The sequence below is a fragment of the Malus sylvestris genome, chromosome 12 (assembly GCF_916048215.2).
Source record: "Malus sylvestris chromosome 12, drMalSylv7.2, whole genome shotgun sequence".
Taxonomy (NCBI): domain Eukaryota; kingdom Viridiplantae; phylum Streptophyta; class Magnoliopsida; order Rosales; family Rosaceae; genus Malus; species Malus sylvestris.
In genome coordinates, this window is record NC_062271.1 from 28,844,974 (window position 1) to 28,864,068 (window position 19,095).

At 40.8% G+C, this 19,095-nt stretch overlaps 1 protein-coding gene across 5 annotated transcripts; it reads right to left on the reverse strand.

Moving 5' to 3' along the window:
* Positions 1–245: 245 nt before the first annotated feature.
* On the reverse strand, positions 246–13,904 carry LOC126592699 (FBD-associated F-box protein At5g18780-like). 5 transcript variants are annotated; one of them, XR_007612760.1, is made up of 5 exons: positions 10,627–13,623; positions 9,672–10,540; positions 9,415–9,585; positions 8,069–9,326; positions 7,577–7,606 (listed from the first exon to the last, which is right to left on the reverse strand). XR_007612760.1 is itself a non-coding variant. In XM_050258457.1 (4 exons), exons 2-4 carry the CDS (start codon positions 2,933–2,935, stop codon positions 1,529–1,531), a joined length of 1,233 nt encoding a protein of 410 aa, XP_050114414.1. In that variant the 5' UTR covers positions 2,936–2,995; positions 10,627–13,904; the 3' UTR covers positions 246–1,528. The 5 variants fall into 5 exon arrangements, 4 of the variants coding, with proteins under 4 accessions (XP_050114414.1, XP_050114411.1, XP_050114413.1 ...); XM_050258457.1 differs by lacking the exons at positions 7,577–7,606; positions 8,069–9,326; positions 9,415–9,585; positions 9,672–10,540 and adding exons at positions 246–1,789; positions 1,878–2,051; positions 2,138–2,995 and having other exon boundaries at positions 10,627–13,904; XM_050258454.1 differs by lacking the exons at positions 7,577–7,606; positions 8,069–9,326; positions 9,415–9,585 and adding exons at positions 267–1,789; positions 1,878–2,051 and having other exon boundaries at positions 10,627–13,645.
* Positions 13,905–19,095: the final 5,191 nt, after the last annotated feature.

Genomic DNA, 19,095 nt, shown 5'->3' on the forward strand with positions numbered 1-19,095 from the left:
ATTTAAATTCAAAGTTCATTGAACAGCCAAAGGATTTGACTGTTGGGAAGTTTTAGCTAAGTCTTCCTTTTGACTGATTCGATTTTGATCTTCAGTGAGTGTTGTGCCTGGAAGCTTAGATTTCGAACTTTGTTTATCATTGGAGTCGGATCTTCGCGCGCTCTCTGCCGAAGCCCGCCGTCTCTACCCTGCTGTCAAGGACGGTGCTGAGCACGCAATTATAAAGGTGTCAGTCTCCAAACTCTTGTTCTTAATGCTTGAATGCGTGAGAATGTATGTATGCATTGTCATTTGTGAAAATTCAAATGTTTGGTTGACTCGGAGGAAATGAAGGAAATGACTACTGAAGTTAATGGTATTGTGATTTTGGATGCCGAAGCTGAAAGATTGTGAAAAATATAGCAATGGAGTTAAGTAATTACTGTTTCTCGGAATTGAAGCTGAAACGGTATCTGGTATTAGCTAGTTGGGGAAGATAATTATTTAATCAGGAGTAAATTTAGGTTATAAAGTAATGGAATTGGATTATTATTAGAGGAAGGCAGCAAAGTTTGTTTTACTAATTTGTTGATGTAAAACTTGCAGCTTCGTACTTTGTCGAGTCCCGGTGAGATTGCGCGGAATGATAACATACTGAGAATCTTTTTGATGATTTGTGAAGTTAACACTGTGAAGCTGAGTGTTATCGGACTTTCGTGCTTGCAAAAGCTAATATCTCATGACGCTGTTGCTCATTATGCTAATCCCATTACCGTCTTAGAGTTATTATTAGTTTTGCTTTTTCTGACAGCATGCCGAAATGGCTGATGAAAGTGTTCAACTTAAGACATTAAATACATAATTCCATCTTCCTAATACGGACGAGTTTTACATCTTATGTTGAGGCAGTAATTCAAAGTATATGCTATAGCTGAATTTATCCTTTAACATAGATTGGATTAAGGGGGACAATAAGGAAAATGTGAAATGTCATGTGCAAGCCAAGCTTTTTAATATACCATGCAATATCTGCTGGTGTGGAATTCAGCATTGGCTCATTTGATTTAGTTTTTTTGCCCCCGAAGGTTGAAGAGAGGATCTCAGCATTGGCTCATTTGATTTATCAGCCTTCTCACCATGGAATTCCTCTCTTGCTTCTTTAGGACTTCTATTCATACTAGTTTGAGAAGACTCTGAAGTTGAAGACGCCTCTCGAATGCCAACATCATCTTCCTTGGAAATCTTACCTTTCCCCCCTCTTGAGTGTCTGGATTTCTTTTCAGAATCATTCTTAACTGCACTTCACTCTTTTCTTGAATCTTCAACTTAGAAATCCCTAATCTGCGCTTTACTCTTTTCTTGGATCTTCAACTTGGAAATCCCGAATCTCCCCAACCCCACTTCGCCTTTGTCAAAACCCACAACCCCAAAAGCCCTCAAGACCCTCTCAACTTGGAGGCTGAGCAGGTGGAGCTTGTGAATCTGCACTAGACTGCTTAGGTCGAAATCCAGGAAAACATGTCTGAGCGTTTGGTAGGGAAGCTGGTGATTACTTGAACCTGCGATAGACTACATGAGCATTGGAAATCTTCTCGCTTTCAGTCAACTTCTTGAGATGCCCCTTTCCAAGGCGTAATGGATAAATAATCACCATTTTCCTCAGGCTTTGAGCATCCTCAAGGATAAACCTTATGAACTCGATTTGGTTGGACCCGTAGAAGTGTCGATTAAGGTCTACGGTTACGTCCTTAAGCTGAGACAGGAAAGGAAGCTTGCTTGACCTCCAGTATTCCATAGTAAGACCTGAACACTGAGAAGGAAGCAGGTAGATCAATTGCAAAGTTCCAAAAACATATCAAGAAACTAATGATAATTGTCAAACCGAACATTTTACTTACTTCATTTAGAAGGCAACGGGGCGGCGTCGAAGACTTCACGTCCAAGATAGTTAAATTAGGCATTGCCCTAAGAATAGGGACCAATGCCAACACCAATTCAATACTAAAGTTTCCAATTTTCATAGAGAAATCAAAAACGTTCTCTAAAGGTGGTATTCCTTTCTTAAACAAAGCCTGCAGTTTATTTAAAAAGAAGAATTAAACATCTCACTCTAAATTATGTTTCATATAACACTTAGCCAGAAGAGTAGTGTCTTTACCTTGATGGTATTGTGATTTAGAGTTAAAGCTTTAACCCGGTGCACGCTGGTAAGGAAGTCAACTGCCTTCACATCAGGTGACAGATCTCTACGTATGACATCGGCCAAAGAAAGCTCGGCCCTTTCTAAGGTCCCGAGCTGGTGGTTGACAGTAATCCCATCCCACTCCAAATTCTTAATATCTGAAGCAAATATGCTTACTGTTGTACACCACTCCGAACGCCAATCTATGCGTACATCTTTAAGCTTATGACCGATGATTTTCAGTCGACGAACTGTCCAACTGTTGCTCGAAATACTAAATGATTTTAGTGATGAGCTCTCAATGGTGATATCACCTACCCCATTCGCTAGATGGATCCTACTGATATCAAGGTCAAGTATTTCAACCTTGCACCTTAAAGCATTTTCGATCCACGAAATAAACCGACGTCCTACCCCCTCACAAATGCATGGGGTTTCATTTCCAAAAATATGTTCACGGACGTCGAATCTAATACCAAAGTGAAGGATTCTGCTCTTCCCACGATGGTCTAAGAACCTATCCACAGAATTTGACCACTTATCACAAGTTGATATATCAACTTTGGACAAATCCAATCTGAAACTGGGAGTTGACAAATGGAGCTCCCTGCAGCGTTTGGATAAACTCCCAAAGCGAGAGAGGTCTCCAAATTGAAGCAACGAAAGGATTCTATGAGTAATGTCGTCTGGAAGACTACTCAGCCTATCCACCCTAAACTCTAGACTAACTCTCGGAACTTTTTCACTACTCTTACTTGCCCTACAAGTCTCCATTACAGAGAGAATGAGAGATTTTAGCAGATATATATACGATATATTTGGCTCTCCTTTTACCTGCTCGACAAAAAGTTGAATATCAGAGTGCGGAACAAACAAGACTACAAAATAATAGGAATTTTATTGAACAAATTGAGAATGCCGAAACGGCTACAAAAACCCTAGAGACTACATTGTGAATGACTTGATTTCAAACTAAATTCCAAGCTCTATTTATAGAGCAATAAACCTAAGAAACCCTAATACACAAATGCCAAAAATACCCTACTACAAAATCAAATCAAATCTCCAATTAATTTCCTAAATAAACCTAATAAATTCCAACACCCCCCGTCAAACTCATGGTGGTACACGTCATGAGGTTGCCAACAAGCAGATGCGGTTGCAAGACTTCATTATGCTAATTTCCGATGCCAATTTCAATATGGAATTTCACCGGTGCCAATGCAAGATTCCAATGCCAGTGCCAGTGCAAGATTTCCATGCCAATGCCAGTGCAAGATTTCCATGCCAATTGTGAACTTTCGAACCAACTTCATGACAAACTGATACGCAGTGGACAAATGGATGAACAAATTGATACCCATCTAGAACAGATTAAATTCCGAAGAATCAAACCTGCTCTGATACCAAGTTGAATATCAGAGTGCGGAACAAACAAGACTACAAAATAATAGGAATTTTATTGAACAAATTGAGAATGCCGAAACGGCTACAAAAACCTTAGAGACTACATTGTGAATGACTTGATTTCAAATGAATAACAAAGCACCCTATTTATAATAAACTAACCCTAATCTCTAACAAAACCTAATTCTAACGTGCTAAGCCCAAAATACCAAACATTAAAATAAACTAAATAATAATATTTTCCAACACCCCCGTCAAACTTATGGCGGTACACGACATGAGTTTGCCAACAGAAGATGTGGATGCAAAACTCCAAATTCCAGTGCTAATGTCAATGCCAATGCAGATGTAGATGCCGATGCAAATTCCGATGCCGAACAAACAAAAAAAAAAATCCAACCAAATATACCATATTTCTTTCTTTCTTCTCTTTTCTTCTGGGCGAAACCGATTGCAGCAGACAAGGCTTGCAAAACCAATTGCAGCAAGCTTCAAAACTTCTAGTGCAAAGTCAACCTGCAGAAGGGGACTTCATAGGGTTGTGATAGATCCGACTGGTAGGAGTCGGTGCGGGTACCGTGAACAGGTGGATGTAGGAGCGGAGATGCGGAGATGGTGGTGCGGGTTGTCTGGACATATTGCAGTGCGGTGGTGGTGACAAGAATGGCTTCGACTACGGATGAGCGGAAGACGACGGACGAAACTAATACCCAGTAAACTGACAAACAAAACTGATACAAACAAATGGACACTAATCAAGAACAGATTAAATCCCAAAGGATCAAACCTGCTCTGATACCAAGTTGAATATCAGAGTGCGGAACAAACAAGACTACAAAATAATAGGAATTTTATTGAACAAATTGAGAATGCCGAAACGGCTACAAAAACCCTAGAGACTACATTGTGAATGACTTGATTTCAAACTAAATTCCAAGCTCTATTTATAGAGCAATAAACCTAAGAAACCCTAATACACAAATGCCAAAAATACCCTACTACAAAATCAAATCAAATCTCCAATTAATTTCCTAAATAAACCTAATAAATTCCAACACAAAATAACACAGTATAAGGATACCTTTGCTAGCCGGAGGAGAGACACAGAGAGAAAGAGAGGGGACGAAAAGCTTACCTTTGCTTAACAGCGGCCAGAGGGTGAAGACGGTAAGCTTGTTTTGAAGGATTTGCGATGAGCTTTACACTTCGTTTTGCAAGAAAAAAGATAAGAAAATATGCTTCGAGAGGGGTTGTCTTTCAGGAGTTAAAAAGTCAAAGGTGAATAAATAATAAATATGCATTAAATAATATTAAATAATATAAAATAATATATATATATATTAAATAATATAAAATATTACTATACATGTATTAATTAATATAATATTATAATTCCTTAATTATCTTGTTTTTTAATCCGACACTACATTAAATGATTCGCTAAGTTAGTCCAGCTTAGTTTAGTTTAAACCAGTGGTGAAGCTACAAAAGGTTTGAGACGGGCGGCCGCTCATCATCCTCTCATTGGAAATCAAGCTCAGGAACAACAGTCCACCTCTCTGATGTCATCGAAAAACCTGCAAGGTGAAGTCATGGCTGCTGTAGGCTGCATATCTTTGTAGCAGCCGCGTTTTCTTTTGTTATAAACAAGTCCGTGAAAATGACGATCATTTCGTTTGCCTTTAAAACTGTAAAAATAATAAATGTTGGATGACGTCGTTTGGGCATAATAAATAACAAAAAAATAAACACAAGGGGGGCCACTCGTCCCAATTAACCCTCACATATTCACTTCCCCAATTCCTACCCCCACTGTCGTGCCTTGTGCCTTTTTTAAATTTAAATAATCAATTCCTAATTTAACATAAATGTTTGCTCAATTGACTTTCTTTATAAGAATTATAATGTAATATGGGTATTGATTATTGATATGAATCATATGATTATTGATATGAATCATATAATTATTGATGAATAAGTGGATATGTTTGTTCCCGCTTCCTCAATTCTTCCACCATGATCTCACACTGACTAATCACGCAACGCTGCAATCCATTCCTTCCCCGAGGAACTCTATCCGGCAATGGCTTTCACGGCGGTTTTGGAGTCGGATCTTCGCGCGCTCTCCGCCGAAGCCCGCTGTCGCTACCCTGCCGTCAAGGACGGCACTGAGCACGCAATTATCAAGGTGTCATTCTCCAAACACCTGTTCTTAATGCTTGAATGCGTGAGAATGTATGTATGCTTTGTCATTGGTGAAAATTCAAATGTTTGGTTGACTCGGAGGAAATGAAGGAAATGACTACTGAAGTTAATGGTATTGTGATTTTTGGATGCCGAAGCTGAAAGAGTTACTGTGGAAAGTACTTACTGTTTCTCGGAATTGAAGCTGAAACGGTATCTGGTATTAGCTAGTTGGGGAAGATAATTATTTAGCCAGGAGTAAACTTAGGTTACAAAGTAATGGAATTGGACTATTATTAGAGGAAAGCAGCAAAGTTTGTTTTATTAATTTGTTGATGTAAAACTTGCAGCTTCGTACTTTGTCGAGTCCCGGTGAGATTGCGCAGAATGATAGCATACTGAGAATCTTTTTGATGGTTTGTGAAGTTAATGTTGGATAGTGGCCAAATTAGTGGCCAAGTAGACAACAAGCCAAATGTCTTTCGGCTAGTAAACTAAACAAAGAAAAGTTTAGTGTACATCATCATGAGTAAAGACACAATGATGATGTTTGTTAAAAAGAAAAATGAAGGTTATGGTCCTTTACTTTGGATTTTTTATTGGATGCTTTTATATGGATAAAGGTTGTAGCCGAATGTGGGAGAGATGGGGGAGCGGCATCAGATGAGAGCCATACCAAGGAAAGCGTTCGGCTCCCCCATTTGAAACAGTGCTGCTCATTCCCATTTGTTTGTAATCCCCCTTTGTTAGTTATCCCTAATCAAAGATGTTGCTGCTACATGTTGTGTAGCTTTTGGAAGATATGGTATCTGATGTTTGTCCATCTTCTCCAATTGTTCAGTGAGAGCTATTGGATGTACGTGGGATTTGGGTTTAAGAGTTAAAACTCTATTTGTAATCTCCTTTTGAATTAGTGGAATTTCCTCGCCGTCTCGGAACGGAACGTAGGCTTACGCCGAACTAGTATAAATCCTTGTGTCATTTGGATTATTTGTCTTATCATATTTTGACGTTGTAACTTATTGGTTTCATATTTGACGTTCCGCACAACAGTTAAAACTGTGAAGCTGAGTGTTATCGGACTTTGGTGATTAAAAAAGCTAATATCCCATGGCTAGTCCCATTACCGTCTTAAAGTTATTAGTTTTGCTTTTTCTGACAGCATGCCGAAATGGCTGATGAAAGTGTTCAACTTAAGACTCTGCAGACTGTATTAATCATATTGCAGTCACCATTACATCCGGAGACAGAGGTAAGAAGCATTAAATACATAATTCCATCTTCCTAATACGGACGAGTTTTACATCTTATGCTGAGGCAGTAATTCATAGTATATGCCATAGCTGGATTTATATCCTTTAACATAGATTGGATAAAGGGGGACAATAAGGAAAATGTGAAATGTCATGTGCAAGCCAAGCTTTTTAATATACCATGCAATATCTGCTAGTGTGGAATTCTTAGATTTCCATACATTGATAAAAAAAATGGCATCCACCTCACTGGAGGATGAACACACATTTTGTTACTCAAAATACATACCAGCGAAATCATTATGCAACAGTTATACAGTTTCAGACAAACCAGTGAAAAAAGTAGGGTTTTATAATCTTATATATAATCATTTCATCAAATTTCTCCTTGAGTACTTACTACTACTTGCTAATGTGTCAGTGGGTGTTGGTCTATGTGATTGCTCAAAAAAGTTTGTCTTTTGAACTTTTCTACTGGATATGGTAATGCCATACCATTTACGGGCACTGAGAGATATTGCTGACCATATTACAAGAAAGACACTTCACTTCATCCATTAACTCAGCTTCATTTTCCATTTTGTCATTGAATTCTTATTATCTTCTGGAAAACAACCGGTCCTCTGATAGTTTGCTGTCCCTGGTCATATTATGTTGTTAGCCATTATAGCTGGCATTTGAATCTGTTGGTATGTCCTGAGATGGATTGATTGGACTCCATACGTTTTACATGCAAAGTCATATTTTCATTCCTACAGTTATGGGCATGTTCTATTCCTGAAACTTGCCACTCCCAAGGGATGCATGCCACATCTTGTTAGTAATTCTTTTCCAGCGAGATTACTCTGGAGCTTTCAGTGCTCTATCTTGTCAGCTTGCATCTACCCTCAACTAAAATGTGAACGATCTACAGAAAAATGTGCTTTTTATGAGAATAAGGCACATTTTTCTGTTTGGAGAAGTAATTTCATAATGTAATCACTTTCTAGGTTCTATTTTTAACTGCAGAGCTAAAGGTAATCACTTTCTAGGTTCTATTTTTAACAATTGAATTGACATTAACCAGAACGTGCAAGGATAGCTATGGTTTTCTTCGAAACTGAATATAAGTAAATATAATACATGTAAAATCAACAAATGGAAAGTAGCCCCTATGAACTAAAAAGTTGAAAAGATATCTTTTCCAGTCCTGGTTCATCACGCATCATAGTACCTACTAAATACATTTAAACCAAACAATGACATACCAGCACCATTGACATCAGATTCTCCAGATGCAACAGCTTCTGCTGCCTGCCTCAATTCCATGGCCAAGAATTCTGCAGATTCCAAACGTTCATCATCTTGCCATTACAAATTCCCTAATACACCAGAACCCTCTTTGGCACCTTGCACTTCTCTCGCAAACATTTTTACTCTTGGTGCTATCATTCTTCTCATCAGACCCAGTAAGTAACAGAGCAACCGGCTTCATTTTCCGCTGAAGGTTTAAGAAAAGGTTTGTGGATACCGCCAAATGTATCATAACCATTCATTCTATGTTCCACCTTCTCGTCAGCCCAAGTAACAGAGCGATTAAATTTTTTTGCCCCCGAAGGTTTAAGAGAGGATCTCAGCATTGGCTCATTTGATTTATCAGCCTTCTCACCATGGAATTCCTCTCTTGCTTCTTTAGGACTTCTATACATAATAGTTTGAGAAGACTCTAAAGTTGAAGACGCCTCCCGAATGCCAACATCATCTTCCTTGGAAATCTTACTTTTCCCCCCTCTTGAGTGTCTGGATTTCTTTTCAGAATCATTCTTAACTGCACTTCACTCTTTTCTTGAATCTTCAACTTAGAAATCCCCAATCTGCACTTTGCTCTTTTCTTGGATCTTCAACTTGGAAATCCAAATCTCCCCCAAGCCCACTTCGCCTTTGTCAAAACCATATCCCCAAAAGCCCTCAAGACCCTCTCAACGTGCAGGCTAAGCAGGTGGGGCTTGTAAATCTGCACCATACTGCTTACGTCGAAATACAGGAAACCATATCTGAGCGTTTGGTAGGGAAACTGGTGATTACTTGAACCTGCGATAGACTATGCGAGCATTGGAAGTCTTCTCACTTTCATTCAACCTCTTCAGATGCCCCTTTCCAAGGCCTAATGGATGAATAATCACCATTTTCCTCAGGCTTTGAGCATCCTCAAGGATAAACCTTATGAACTCGATTTGGTTGGTCCCGTAGAAGTGTCGATTAAGGTCTACGGTTACCTCCTTAAGCTGAGAGAGGAAAGGAAGGTTGCTTGACCTCCAGTATTCCATAGTAAGACCTGAACACTGAGAAGGAAGCAGGTAGATCAATTGCAAAGTTCCAAAAACATATCAAGAAACTAATGATAATTGTCAAACCGAACATTTTACTTACTTCATTTAGAATGCAACGGGGCGGCGAAGACTTCACGTCCAAGATAGTTAAATTAGGCATTGCCCTAAGAATAGGGACCAATGCCAACACCAATTCAATACTAAAGTTTCCAATTTTCATAGAGAAATAAAAAACGTTCTCTAAGGGCGGTATTCCTTTCTTGAACAAAGCCTGCAGTTTATTTAAAAAGAAGAATTAAACATCTCACTCTAAATTATGTTTCGTATAACACTTAGCCTGAAGAGTAGTGTCTTTACCTTGATGGTATTGTGATTTAGAGTTAAAGCTTTAACCCGGTGCACGCTGGTAAGGAAGTCAACTGCCTTCACATCAGGTGATAGATCTCTACGTATTATATCGGCCAAAGAAAGCTCAGCCCTTTCTAAGGTCCCGAGCTGGTGGTTGACAGTAATCCCATCCCACTCCAAATTCTTGACATCTGAAGCAAATATGCTTACTGTTGTACACCACTCCGAACGCCAATCTATGCGTACATCTTCAAGCTTATGACCGATGATTTTAAGTCGACGAACTGTCCAACTGTTGCTCGAAATACTAAATGATTTTAGTGATGAGCTTTCAATGGTGATATCACCTACCCCATTCGCTAGATGGATCCTACTGATATCAAGGTCAAGTATTTCAACCTTGCACCTTAAAGCATTTTCGATCCACGAAATAAACCGACGTCCTACCCCCTCACAAATGCATGGGGTTTCATTTCCAAAAATATGTTCACGGACGTCGAATCTAATACCAAAGTGAAGGATTCTGCTCTCCCCACGATGGTCTAAGAACCTATCCACAGAATTTGCGAACCTAGACCACTTATCACAGGTTGATATATCAACTTTAGACAAATCTAATCTGAAACTGGGAGTTGACAAATGGAGCTCCCTGCAGCGTTTGGATAAACTCCCAAAGCGAGAGAGGTCTCCAAATGGAAGCAACGAGAGGATTCTATGAGTAATTTCGTCTGGAAGACTACTCAGCCTATCCACCCTAAACTCTAAGCTAACTCTCGGAACTTTTTCACTACTCTTACTTGCCCTACAAGTCTCCATTACAGAGAGAATGAGAGATTTTAGCAGATCGATTTATACGATGTATTTGGCTCTCCTTTTACCTGCTCGACAAAATAACACGGTATAAGGATACCTTTGATAGCCGGAGGAAAGACACAGAGAGCAAGAGAGGGGAAGAAAAGCTTACCTTTGCTTAACGGCGGCCAGAGGGTGAAGATGATGAGCTTGTTTTGGAGGATTTGCGATGAGCTTTACACCTGCAACACGGAGGAAAAAGAGGGAGGAAAGAAGAAATGTGGCGGAGCCAGAGGGAGAAGAAAAGAATAGATGCTTTGAGTGGATAGATATTTCAATATGATCAGTACACACGAAGTGATATATGTATTATTATACAAACAAATAATAAGATACGTAACTTAATATTAATTCCGATTTTCTTCCTCTGTCACCCTCAAGTCGATAAATGGGGGGAGAAAACAGAAGAGCATAACAGCACACAGAAATTGACAAAAGTAGAAGGGAGCAAAAGCAGTAAAGGTTATTTAACTCTTTCTTTCTTTTCTTTAGAACTTCGCATGTGGACATTTTAGGGTTTAGTCAAATTAAGATTTTAAAGATTTTAAAGATTTTAAAGGATTTTAAAAATGATAGATTTGATAAGATTTAAGATGATTAAAGACCAAGGAAGAAAATATCGGTAATATCGGAAATATCGGTAGTCCGAAAACACGGAAATATCGATGGAAATATCGGGATAATATCGATATCGATAAAAATTATATGGAAACCACGGAAATTATAAGAAAAACTTGGAAATTTTTATTGAAACTTTGCAAGATGTTTATTTAGTCAATTATCTATTAGTTTATCATAAAAAATTGGAAGGAAATGCATTGCATGATGGATTTAACATTATCAAGTTGATTATATAGCGAGCTGGCAAACATTATGAGTGTAAAAAATATATAGTAATTAATGAAAGAAGTTTAAACACACCATAATCATTTATATATATTAAATTAGTACAATATTTTACACTTTATACATTGTACCATTCCTAAAAGATGTAAAAGTTGAATTATTTACCATGCTTTTCTTTTCTCACAACGTTACACACCACCTACACACACACGCCACCGACACACACACGCACACACAGGATCACACACGCCACCACACACGCACACCACACACGCACACACGACTTATATCTGGAACCTTCTCTCTTCTCCCTATCCCTCTCCCTTCTCCCACAAACACACACACAGATCGACAGATCTCTCGAATTCTCGATCATTCTCTCTTCTCCCTTCTCCCATACACACGCACAGAGACCTTTCTCGATCCTTCTTCCACATGGCATTCTCCTCCTCCCTCGCCTTCCTCCTGGTCCGCGTATTCCGCCTCGTCGGCGAACCCAGGAACTCTGAGTTCTCTTGATCCTTCTCCGCCTTGCTCACCGATCCCACCGATAACAACCCCACCTCTGTCGTTGACTCCAACGACGACCCCCAATCGCCCCCAAACCCCAACCTCAACCTCCACAACAACCACCCATTCTTCTCCTCCCCCCGGAGCCTGCCCCGCCGGCGCCGCGCTCGCCTCCGTCTCTGTTCCCCGTCTACTTCAACCCAAGACCACGCCTGCTTCGCCGTGGGGACAGACCACGAGTTGTGGATCTACAACTACGAGCTCGATCCGTTCTGGAGTTGTGGATCTTTCGCCGCGACTTCGACAACGGCGGGGAATCGGCGTCGTTGAGGCGTAGATCTTAGGTTTGAGCTTGGATTGCAGAGAGATCTGGGCAGCTAGGGGGACGATGCAGCCTCGGCTGTCTTTCCGACGACGGATCCACGACGACTTTTTCGATAATATCGCGATATTTTGACGATAATGAGACATATATGTGAAAAAATATCGAAGCCTCTGAAAAACGATAATATCGGCGAAATATCGCCGATATTATCGATATTTAAAACCATGTTAAAGACTCTTACAAAATTTATATAGATTTTTTAAAGAATTTGAATAGAATGTGGGGGAATGATTTGAAATCCTAGGGGGTTGAGGTTGGATTTTTTTAGTTTTGGTTATATATAGTTTTTGCTTTCAAATCCTACAAAATCCATAATTTTTTAAAATCCTTTAAAATCTTAATTTTTTAATACATTCAGATTTGGATGGATTCTAAAATCCTTTAACATCTTTTAATTGACTATACCTAAATTTGAATGAATTCTAAAATCTTTTAATTGACTACCTGAATTTTAATGAATTCTAAAATCTTTTAAAATTTAATTAACTATTCTAAGATTTGAAAGTTTTTTTAAAACTTCTCAAATCCAAGTTTGACTACACCACTTATATTTCTCTTTTTCAAAATAAGAAAAGACGGGTTCGTAAATCTTTCTTGACGAATTTAAATCATATTATCATATTCGTTCGATATCAGAAATTATTTTAAATATTTTTATTTAAAATTAAATACAAATAGTATTTGATAAAAATTAATCAGACTTCAATTTACAGATTTTAAGAATCCTCACCGATCCGGAGAGGATCCTGTTGGCTTCTCGGCAACTGCTCCTTCCGCATCAAACTTCCAGGGACTCTTTCCCTCTCTTTCCTCGGCAAAAATGGAGTAAAACCAGAGGAAGGCTTGCTTGCTTCTCCCGTGAATCAGCACAACCGTCTGGGTTCTCTCTCTTTCTTCTCTGTCGACGACAACAACAACAACGGGGTATCCATCATGGCGATTTCGAACCAGAGTATAAAGCCGTAGGCCTTTGGAGTTCCGCAACTGAAGGAAGGTTCAGACCAAGCCTCGCAACAGGAGAGGCAGCAACCTCCCCACTTCCCCCGGTCGCTGCGTCACTGGTCACAAGCAGCGGCAGCGGCAGCAGCAAGCTTGTCATTTCCTGGAATTCCGTCAACAAAAGGAATCCCTGAATCCGCATCATCATCGTTGCAATTCTGAACCTGCACCCGCAACCGACGATCACCAACACTTGAACCAAAAGGAAAGCTCGAGCCAAAAGATACAACTAGAGCACGGAAGATATTTTCTTTTCTTAATTCAACTAGAGCACGGAAGGCAAAAGTTTCAAATGGAACAAAGCCACGTCAAGTCTTAAATGGCACAAAGCCATATCAAATGTCAAATGGCACGAAGCCTCGTCAACTTTCAAATGGTACGAAGCGACAAGTCTCATATAAGATAAAGTCGCTACAAGGCTCAAATGGCTCTAAAAAATACAAATATTTCTTTAGGGTGTCATCCACTAATTGAAAATACTAAATCATTGTGAACTACATCGTTTTGATTATATCAAGGATACATAGGCAATCTATTACCATATTTTAGACACAACCGTAAAGCCCAAATACAAAACAGAATCCCTGGTTTATTCAACCAAATTCATCCAAATAAACCAAAAACCAAATCTTTTTTAGTGGGTTATTCACTCACTAAAAATCCCAAACCAAATCATAAACTACTGAGTGACTTGATCCCTTAAAAGGGTACGTAGGCAATCTAGGGCTCAACCTAGGTGCAATCACAAAATCAAATAAAAACAACACAACAACAACAACAACAAAGCCTTTTCCCACTAAGTGGGGTCGGCTATATGAATCCTAGAACGCCATTGCGCTCGGTTTTGTGTCATGTCCTCCGTTAGATCCAAGTACTCTAAGTCTTTTCTTAGAGTCTCTTCCAAAGTTTTCCTAGGTCTTCCTCTACCCCTTCGGCCCTGAACCTCTGTCCCGTAGTCACATCTTCGAACCGGAGCGTCATTCGGCCTTCTTTACACATGTCCAAATCACCGGAGCCGATTTTCTCTCATCTTTCCTACAATTTCGGCTACTCCTACTTTACCTCGGATATCCTCATTCCCAATCTTATCCTTTCTCGTGTGCCCACACATCCCACGAAGCATCCTCATCTCCGCTACACCCATTTTGTGTACGTGCTGATGCTTCACCGCCCAACATTCTGTGCCATACAACATCGCTGGCCTTATTGCCGTCCTATAAAATTTTCCCTTGAGCTTCAGTGGCCTACGACGGTCACACAACACGCCGGATGCATTCTTACACTTCATCCATCCCGCTCGTATTCTATGGTTGAGATCTCCATCTAATTCTCCGTTCTCTTGCAAGATAGATCCTAGGTAGCGAAAACGGTCGCTTTTTGTGATCTTCGCTAGATTGCTCCGGTCATTAGTGTGGATAAGTATATAAATGGATAGAGATAGGAAAGCAAACACAAGATGTACGTGGTTCACCCAGATTGGCTACGTCCACGGAATAGAAGAGGTCTCATTAATTGTGAAGGGTTTACACAAGTACATAGGTTCAAGCTCTCCTTTAGTGAGTACAAGTGAATGATTTAGTACAAATGACATTAGGAAATATTGTGGGAGAATGATCTCGTAATCACGAAACTTCTAAGTATCAGAGTGTGGTGTCGTCTTGACTTGCCTTATCTGTCTCATAGGTAGATGTGGCATCTTCTCTGGAAGTACTCTTCCTCCATCCAGGGGTGGTATCTTTAACTGGTGGAGATGCACAAGGTAATGTATCAATTTCACTTGAAGCTTACTTGTAGTTTCAGGCTTGGTCAAGCGCGATACAAACCATGTAGTAGGAGTCCCCCAAGTCGCCGAGCTAGGGGGTCTGCTGAAAGAGGTGACAGACAAGGTAAGCAATCAGAGTTTCGACTGATTGTTCACCTTCTCCCCATCTTGTAGCAGCATGAAGGATAAAGAGAAGAAAAATGAGAAGAGATGATATGAAATACTTTTGCTTTTGAAGAAGTAACTTTCCACAGGCTTATTCTTGAACTGAGCTGGAGGGTTTTCTGGTTTCCTCCAGAGTATAAGGCCGACTGAAGAATTTGAGGGTCAAAACAAGTCCATCAAATCTAGAGTACGTTCCACCCTGCTGATATGGGATACGTTTGCTTTTGACAGAGTAATGGATGTATCGGCACGTGTGCTGTTACGCTTGTCTCCACATGCTTCCTTGTATCCTTCGCACTTGCCCTATCTGTTCCTCAAGCAGATGCGGAATCTTCCCTGGAAACATAAGGTGTTGAAGATGAGTACTCGAGAGCAATGCCAGGTAAGTAATCAGGTAAGGGGTTCCAGGCAGTCAATTCCTGGCTGGAAGCTTGATTCCAAGTGCTGACTGATTGCTCTCTTTCTCCTTGTCTTGCAGGTAAAAACAAGGCCAAAGGAAAAGACAGGGAAAAAGCATGATATGGGATACTCTTGCTTTTAACCCTGATGATATGAGATATTCTTGCTCTAGTATAGCTTGTTTGCAGAGGTATTATCGGGGGGAAAGAAAGCTGAATATTTCGAAAGGCTTCGTTGGGAGTGCCCTCTCAGATATGATGAAGGGTTGAGCATTTTTGCAGGTCTGCCTGTCTGTTGGGGATGGAGGTCGACATATATAGGAGTCTCCCTAACAAGTAGTAATGTTATTCCTTTACCCTGCTTGGTCATAGCACGGTAGTGGGAGCTGCCAGTTTCACATGTTTTAACTCTGTCAGAGCACTTTGAAAAAGTGGTCTGTGGTATCTGGCTCTCGAGATTCGGAGAACGATGCCTCTTCGATTTTTGAGAAAGCAATCATGCTGGGGGTCTGGCTCTCGAGATTCGGAGAGCAGTGTTTCTTCGATTTTTGAGAAAGTAATCATGTTGGGAGTCTGGCTCTCGAGATTCGGAGGGCGGTGCCTCTTCGATTTTGGAGCAAGCAATCTTGTTGGGAGTGTTGTCTCGAATGTGAGTAAAGGTTGGGCATGTTTGCTAGTCTACCTTGCCACGAAGCACAAAGGTTGACACACAGGGACTTTCCAATTATCCAGCAATGGTACTGTTCCTTTACCCTCTCTTCGATTTTGAGAAAGTAGTCATGTTGGGAGTCTGGCTCTCGAGATTCGGAGGACGGTATCTCTTCGATTTTGAAGCAAGCAATCTTGTTGGGAGTGTTTTCTCGAATGTGAGTAAAGGTTGGGCATGTTTGCTAGTCTACCTTGCCACGAAGCACAGAGGTTGACAAACAGGGACTTTCCAATTATCCAACAGTGGTACTGTTCCTTTACCCTTATGGGTAATAATATGGTAGCTAGACCTTCAAAATTTATGTGTCTAAACTTTGTTAGTGCTGTTTCTTTGCTATTCTTTTACCTTTCTTGGTCAGAGCGATGTAGTGGGAGCTGCAAGCTTCACGTGCTCAACTTTGGCAGAGAACTTTGGCAAAGTTATCTGTGGTACCCATGAGCTATTGTTGCGTGTGGGAAGTGGGTGATTGAACAGTAAGATTCATGTGCTTTCTACTTCACCAGAAGTCTTCGACAGAATGCCCATAATTTCTGCAAAGCTGAGTGTGCGTGTGACAGGTGCTGACAAGGCTAGAAAAGTAGGTGCCTCTTCGATTTCTGAGATCGGCCCTCGTGGTCTCTAAGCAGCCCAGCTTTTGAGAAAGCGAGCGCCTCTTCGATTGATTCGGAGAACGATGCCTCATCGATTTTTGAGAAAGCAATCATGCTGGGGGTCTGGCTCTCGAAGATTCGGGGAGCAGTGTCTTTTCGATTTTTGAGAAAGTAATCATGTTGGGAGTCTGGCTCTCGAGATTCGGAGGGCGGTGCCTCTTCGATTTTGGAGCAAGCAATCTTGTTGGGAGTGTTTTCTCTAATGTGAGTAAAGGTTGGGCATGTTTGCTAGTCTACCTTGCCACGAAGCACAGAGGTTGACACACAGGGACTTTCCAATTATCCAGCAATGGTACTGTTCCTTTACCCTCTCTTCGATTTTTAAGAAAGTAGTCATGTTGGGAGTCTGGCTCTCGAGATTCGGAGGACGGTGCCTCTTCAATTTTGGAGCAAGCAATCTTATTGGGAGTGTTTTCTCGAATGTGAGTAAAGGTTGGGCATGTTTGCTAGTCTACCTTGCCACGAAGCACAGAGGTTGACACACAGGGACTTTCCAATTATCCAGCAGTGGTACTGTTCCTTTACCCTTGTGGGTAATATGGTAGCTAGACCTTCAAAATTTATGGGTCTAAACTTTGTTAGTGCTGTTTCTTTGCTATTCTTTTACCCTTCTTGGTCAGAGCGATGTAGTGGGAGCTGCAAGCTTCACGTGCTCAACTTTGGCAGAGAACTTTGGCAAAGTTATCTGTGGTACCCATGAGCTATTGTTGCGTGTGGGAAGTGGGTGATTGAACAGTAAGATTCATGTGTTTTCTACTTCCCCAGAAGTCTTCGACAGAATGCCCATAATTTCCGCAAAGCTGAGTGTGCGTGTGACAGGTGCTGACAAGGCTGGAAAAGTAGGTGCCTCTTCGATTTCTGAGATCGGCCCTCGTGGTCTCTGGGGAGCCCAGCTTTTGAGAAAGCGAGCGCCTCTTCGATTTCTGAGATCAGCCTTCGAAGTCTTTGAGCAGCCCAACTTTTGAGAAAGCAAACGCCTCTTCGATTTCTGAGCAGGCGCCTCTTCGATTTCTGAAGCTCCGTCGAGTGCAGATTTTTATAGGGGCTGGCATTAAGTTCCAAAGCACACTTGAATCTCCACCAGTAGAAGCTTCATTTGCACTTCTAAGATCTTGATTTGTCCGACCTCTTCTCTCTTCAACACCTTTGAAAATGTCTGGCCCCTCCGACCGTCGTTTTGACTTGAACCTTGTTGAAGAGGCAGCCCCGCCTTCTCCAGACAACATATAGCGCCCATCCTTCGTCTCCCCTACTGGTCCTCTTACCGTTGGGGATTCCGTGATGAAGAATGATATGACCGCTGCGGTGGTGGCCAGGAACCTTCTCACTCCCAAAGATAACAGACTACTTTCCAAACGGTCTGATGAGTTAGCTGTTAAGGATTCGCTGGCTCTCAATGTTCAGTGTGCAGGTTCTGTGTCTAATATGGCCCAACGCCTATTTGCTCGAACCCGCCAAGTTGAATCATTGGCGGCTGAAGTGATGAGTCTCAAAAAGGAGATTAGAGGGCTCAAGCATGAGAATAAACAGTTGCACCGGCTCGCACATGACTATGCTACAAACATGAAGAGGAAGCTTGACCAGATGAAGGAAACTGATGGTCAGGTTTTACTTGATCATCAGAGATTTGTGGGTTTGTTCCAAAGGCATTTATTGCCTTCGTCTTCTGGGGCTGTACCGCGTAATGAAGCTCCAAATGATCAACCTCTGATGCCTCCTCCTTCTAGGGTTCTGTCCAGTACTGAGGCTCCAAATGATCCCCCTCCGGTGCCTTCTCTTTCTGGGGCTCTACCGACTGCTGAGACTTCTCCTAAGCAACCTTTGTGAAGGCTCCCTCTTGTGTGTTTATTTTGACTCATGTATATGTACATATTTGTAGCTTATCGGGGATATCAATAAATAAGCTTTCCTTCATTTCAACGTATTGTGTTAGATACACCAAAGCCTTCTTCGCTAAGTTCTTTGAATTTTCTTTTGTTGAAGCTTAAAATCAAATAAAAACAACAATCCCCAAATTTCATATTTTTCATGTTAAAATCAAAAGGTACTCCTTTCTCAAAAGAAGGGTCGTAATTAACAAATGCCTAATCTAGAATGGATCAAACTCAAATTTTAATAAAACTCTCTTTAAAAAAATGAACGATAGTAAAATTGTGT

Excerpts from the sequence above, each read along its gene's own strand:
- LOC126592699 (XM_050258454.1), bottom strand. The coding sequence starts at position 10,478 with ATGGAGACTTGTAGGGCAAGTAAGAGTAGTGAAAAAGTTCCGAGAGTT. Across the intron at positions 2,052-9,671 it reads TAAATCACAATACCATCAAG|GCTTTGTTTAAGAAAGGAAT; the intron begins GTAAAGACACTA and ends AATAAACTGCAG. Across the intron at positions 1,790-1,877 it reads CCCGTTGCCTTCTAAATGAA|TGTTCAGGTCTTACTATGGA; the intron begins GTAAGTAAAATG and ends CTTCCTTCTCAG.